Raw genomic sequence first — 4,548 nt, forward strand, 5'->3', positions numbered from 1 at the left:
GAATGAAATAGAATGAAAGCAAACCCTACTCTAGATTTTATCAATAAATGCATATAAATCATTACTCTTGTTATGTAGCGAATGCTACAGACATTCTGGATATAAATCTGAAATGCAACAGTAGAAAAAAAAATATTGTGCCCTTTGAAAAAAAAAAATTGCAAATTTGATCAAAACAAGAAACCGAATAAGGCTAAACCAATGAAATGTAATTAACTTGTCTTTAAAAACCTATATAATTACATCCATATTCATAATTCCTCTTAAATAGTAAAATCCTATCTACTGTAAACGGAAGCACCGTTATTTTCTACAACTAATCCATTCCTGTGACCCAACCAGTGACCCTGTGACCTCACCTCCAAGCAGATGACCTCGAGGGGGGTTCTATTAATCTGCCATGACCGTTGACTCCAACGCACGCCCACGCTAGTAACAGTGCCGTCACGCCAGCGCCAATCTTCATCACGCCCATTCCTGGAGACCAGGAAGTGTAGTCTTGCGATTCACAACAGCAGCGACTCTGGTGGAGGGAGAGAGACAAGTGCATATTAATGTTTTATATCTATAATAAATGTTGAAGATTTATATGTAGAATTAAATCAAACATATTTTGCTCACTTATATATAAATCACACACACATGCATATATATATATACTGTGTATATATATATATATATATATAAATGCGTATAAATATAAATTATAGGCAAATGTATATATAGACATATATATATATTACACACACACACACACACACACACATATATATATATATATATATTTATATATACATATATGTATAAATATAAATTATATACAAATGTATATATAGATGCATGTATTACACACACACACACACACACACACACATATATATATATATATATATATAATATCACCTGTATATACCCATCCCGTAGATATACATACTGTACGAGAGAGGGGCTAAAACGTGAATGTATCACATCATCCTCGCGCTCGGATAATATATATAAAGCTAATTTATCTCCCTGACCATGAAAATGATACACTTTCACTCGTGACATTCACGTAATAAAGCAATTAGCGATGCAAATACACAGGCAAATATATCAGCAAGTAAATATATACATATGCATCAACCCTTGTGTGACTTCTGGATGCATTTATTAGAAATGTTGTTGTTGTAATGGATATTTGCATGTGATACTATGCACATCGGGATTTGGTTAGTAAATTACTAAAGGAACTAGATTATCCAGTTTTTGATAGTTTTTCTTGGGGAGGGAGAGAGAGAGAGAGAGAGAGAGAGAGAGAGAGAGAGAGAGAATGTCCTATGTTGCATAGAAGTTACAGTACCAATGAGTTGAAAAACACACATTTTGGATAGAGAAATATAGATTACGATACAACAAACACATAAAGCAATAACAATAATTACAGGACAAATATAAAATAAGAAATTCAAAATATTACACATAATATAAATTCAGTGCAAGAAGGGCATCAAATATAAAATAAGACAAGCTTTACGATAAAAAAATCAGAACGACACTAACGACGCCATCGTGAATAGAAAAAAACAACAACATAAACAGCAAAGAAATATATAAAAAAAAATACTCATTTATCTATTGCAAACTAAAAAGAATAAAAATAACAATTAGAATAAAACACTAACCTACTATTAATTGTCCCAAAGATCTCTCTAGCTGTATAAACTCACTGACACCCTGTAACTCTTGCCTCCAGCCGTACCAACCAAATGGCATGTGGCCTAAATCAAGAATTCCATATGAGGACCCACTTATTTCGAAGGGTCCTGTTCCTCGCTTAGGGTGAACGGCCTTAGTATGTTGACGATAGGTGCACATGACACAGTAGGTGGCTGAGCAAGGTATAGAAAAAAAAAAAAAAAAACGGTATACACTGGTATAACCAGACACCCTATTCAACTCGCATCTTAACCACTGAGTTACAAATGATCTTGCATAACGGGTAATTGGATTACAATTCAGAGCTAACTCTAGCAATGAATATTTATCAAATCCGAGAGTCAATAACCTCATGAAATTTAAAATGAAGAATTAATGATAAATAGGACGATTATAATAGTATCTCTAGCACTACTACTACTACTACTACTACTACTACTAGTAGTACAAAAATAGTAATACTTCTAGTGTATAAATGTATTTACGTGTCGACAAGGCTAATGCGCAGCTCGAAATGCTATTACAATGATTTACCGGCTGATGATTAAGATGGTGTAAGGCACAATTTGTGGTACGAAGACTGTTCTGTGCAGGGTTACCTAAAAGCCACATGAACACCATAGCTGGGTCGCTAATTATGTTAATGAATGAGTTTCTTCTTTTTTAAGTTATGAATATCAAATTAAGCAGAAAAGATATAAAGAGATATACATAATGTAAAATGAAAAGGCGATAAAGATAGGATGAAGGAAAAAGATGAAAATCTATTGATAAAGCGAAAAGGAGAGAATTCAAAAGCACTACTTGAACTTGACACATTTATACAAAAATGTCTATATATATATATATATATATATATATGTATATATATACATATACACATATATACTGTATATATGTATATATATACAAAATAATAGAATGAAAAAATAAAATTTCAACATTGTAGTAATATGAGAGAGAGAGAGAGAGAGAGAGAGAGAGAGAGAGAGAGAGAGAAAAATTTTTCACTTTCTAGATAGAAACTTGCAATACATTGTATACTACTGGAGATTTCCCCAAACACCTGAAAAACTTCCTCCCATTATTTCCGTCGCATTTACTGTACTTCCAATCGGTTCAAAAGAGACTACTTTCCACCCTCTGTTCCTTTGTTTACATGCCGAAGGGAGATCTTAATCCATATGGTAGAATCTGTTTGGACTGAGAGGTTTTCTTTATCTCCTAAGGCATCTGAACGAGAAAAGTGTTTTCTTTTATATCTTTTCGGGCCTGTTCGCATAAAAGTATGCGAAGGCATATGAGACATACAAACGTACACAAATGATAGTTAATATTTTATTTAATCATTATTAATGAACGTCTTTTGTTAAACTAATTGACTTTTATGTTAACACATACACACACATATATCACATCCTTATTTGTAGCCTAATGAAAACTATTGTTGAGGAAGTTTTACTACAAAGGTGGTTCATCCATGATGAATATGACATTGTCATTATCGGAGACACCACAAATTATGTAATATTGTAGGTGTTATTGCACTGTTAAGTTCACCACAAAGAAGAGAAAAATTAAAATTAAGTAGAATAATTTCCTTGTAATTGCTACATAGTTTTAAAGTAAAGTATTCGGTAATTAAAATTCTATTAAAATTTTAAGTGGATTCTAAGATTCCCCTTAACAATGCGCATGTGTGAACATATATTTTCATCGTTTCCATCATTGATTTGTAGTCATTAAAAAACTCCCCCTCCAGATAATCTTGATATTTGAATTCTCGTCACCTAAGACAGTTCGCAATACAAAGTCGTTGTGTCAGTCCTCTTCATCTAACAAGTCTTGTGATGAACCTTGAAGACATTGCTATTTTGCAACGAGTAATATGTACCTTCTACAACCATTACGACTGACGACGGTGCGGAAAACCATTGGTTTGTTCTTACCTCAAAACCATTGTTATTAAACTCCACACGAGCTCGTTTTCTACCTCATCGAAGGACGCCACTTGTCTTTCGACAAAATTGGTTGACTTATCTTGACGTCATCCAACAATACACACACACACTACGAATATGCTTGAACACACATAATATATATATATATATATATATATATATATGCAAAATAACCACGGGGATGAATTGGAAAACATAGTAAGTCCAAACTAGTTTCATGACTTACTCCTAAATTTTCTATTTCATTTTCCCTGTGGTTATTTTGCATCTGAGAATCACGTTTCACTTTTATATACAGAGAGAGAGAGAGAGAGAGAGAGAGAGAGAGAGAGAGAGAGAGATTACACAGTCGATGCGTATTTTAGTCTAGATTAATGTTTAACAACCACAGCAAACATTGAACTGACCCTCAAATTTTGCACCTTGAAATAAGATAACAAAATACTTAAGTCGTTCCTCATGGAGCCCATGAGAACTTGTACTCCATTTCCCCTCCTTTTTGTTGCGGGAAATTCTTGAACGTCGAAAATTTGTGCCATCATGCTGGTAACCACCTGACCTAGTTTTGGATAGGTAAATTTCGTTTGCGCTACTGTCATTTAAATAGATGTTGATGAAATATTTGGGTCGACTTTTAGTGGTGAGAATTTGAACTTAATAGATAGATATATGGTTAGTTGGATAAAGGGGACGTTTTTAATGGAAGATGGAAAGAATACACTCACAACATTACGTATTTCCCACGCACACACACTATATATACACAACAAATGCTCCCGTTTCTAGGCCACTGCAGGACAAAGGCCTCAGACATGTCCTTAGTCATAATTAGGGTTTGGCCAGTTTTCATCGCCATGCTGGCTCGTACGGATATGTGATACTGGGAGAT

At 33.8% G+C, this 4,548-nt stretch overlaps 1 protein-coding gene across 1 annotated transcript in view; it reads right to left on the reverse strand.

Annotated features, from left to right (window-relative positions):
• Nucleotides 1-4,548, reverse strand: part of LOC137630448 (uncharacterized) — a 78,098-nt gene that overhangs the window by 39,735 nt on the left and 33,815 nt on the right. The window contains exon 2 of the mRNA XM_068361924.1: nt 360-523. Within this exon, the coding sequence (XP_068218025.1) occupies nt 360-475 (116 nt within the window). The 5' untranslated portion in view covers nt 476-523. The remainder of the gene's footprint in view (nt 1-359; nt 524-4,548) is intronic.

This window comes from Palaemon carinicauda, chromosome 38 (genome assembly GCF_036898095.1).
Source record: "Palaemon carinicauda isolate YSFRI2023 chromosome 38, ASM3689809v2, whole genome shotgun sequence".
In the NCBI taxonomy this organism is placed as follows: Eukaryota; Metazoa; Arthropoda; class Malacostraca; order Decapoda; family Palaemonidae; genus Palaemon; species Palaemon carinicauda.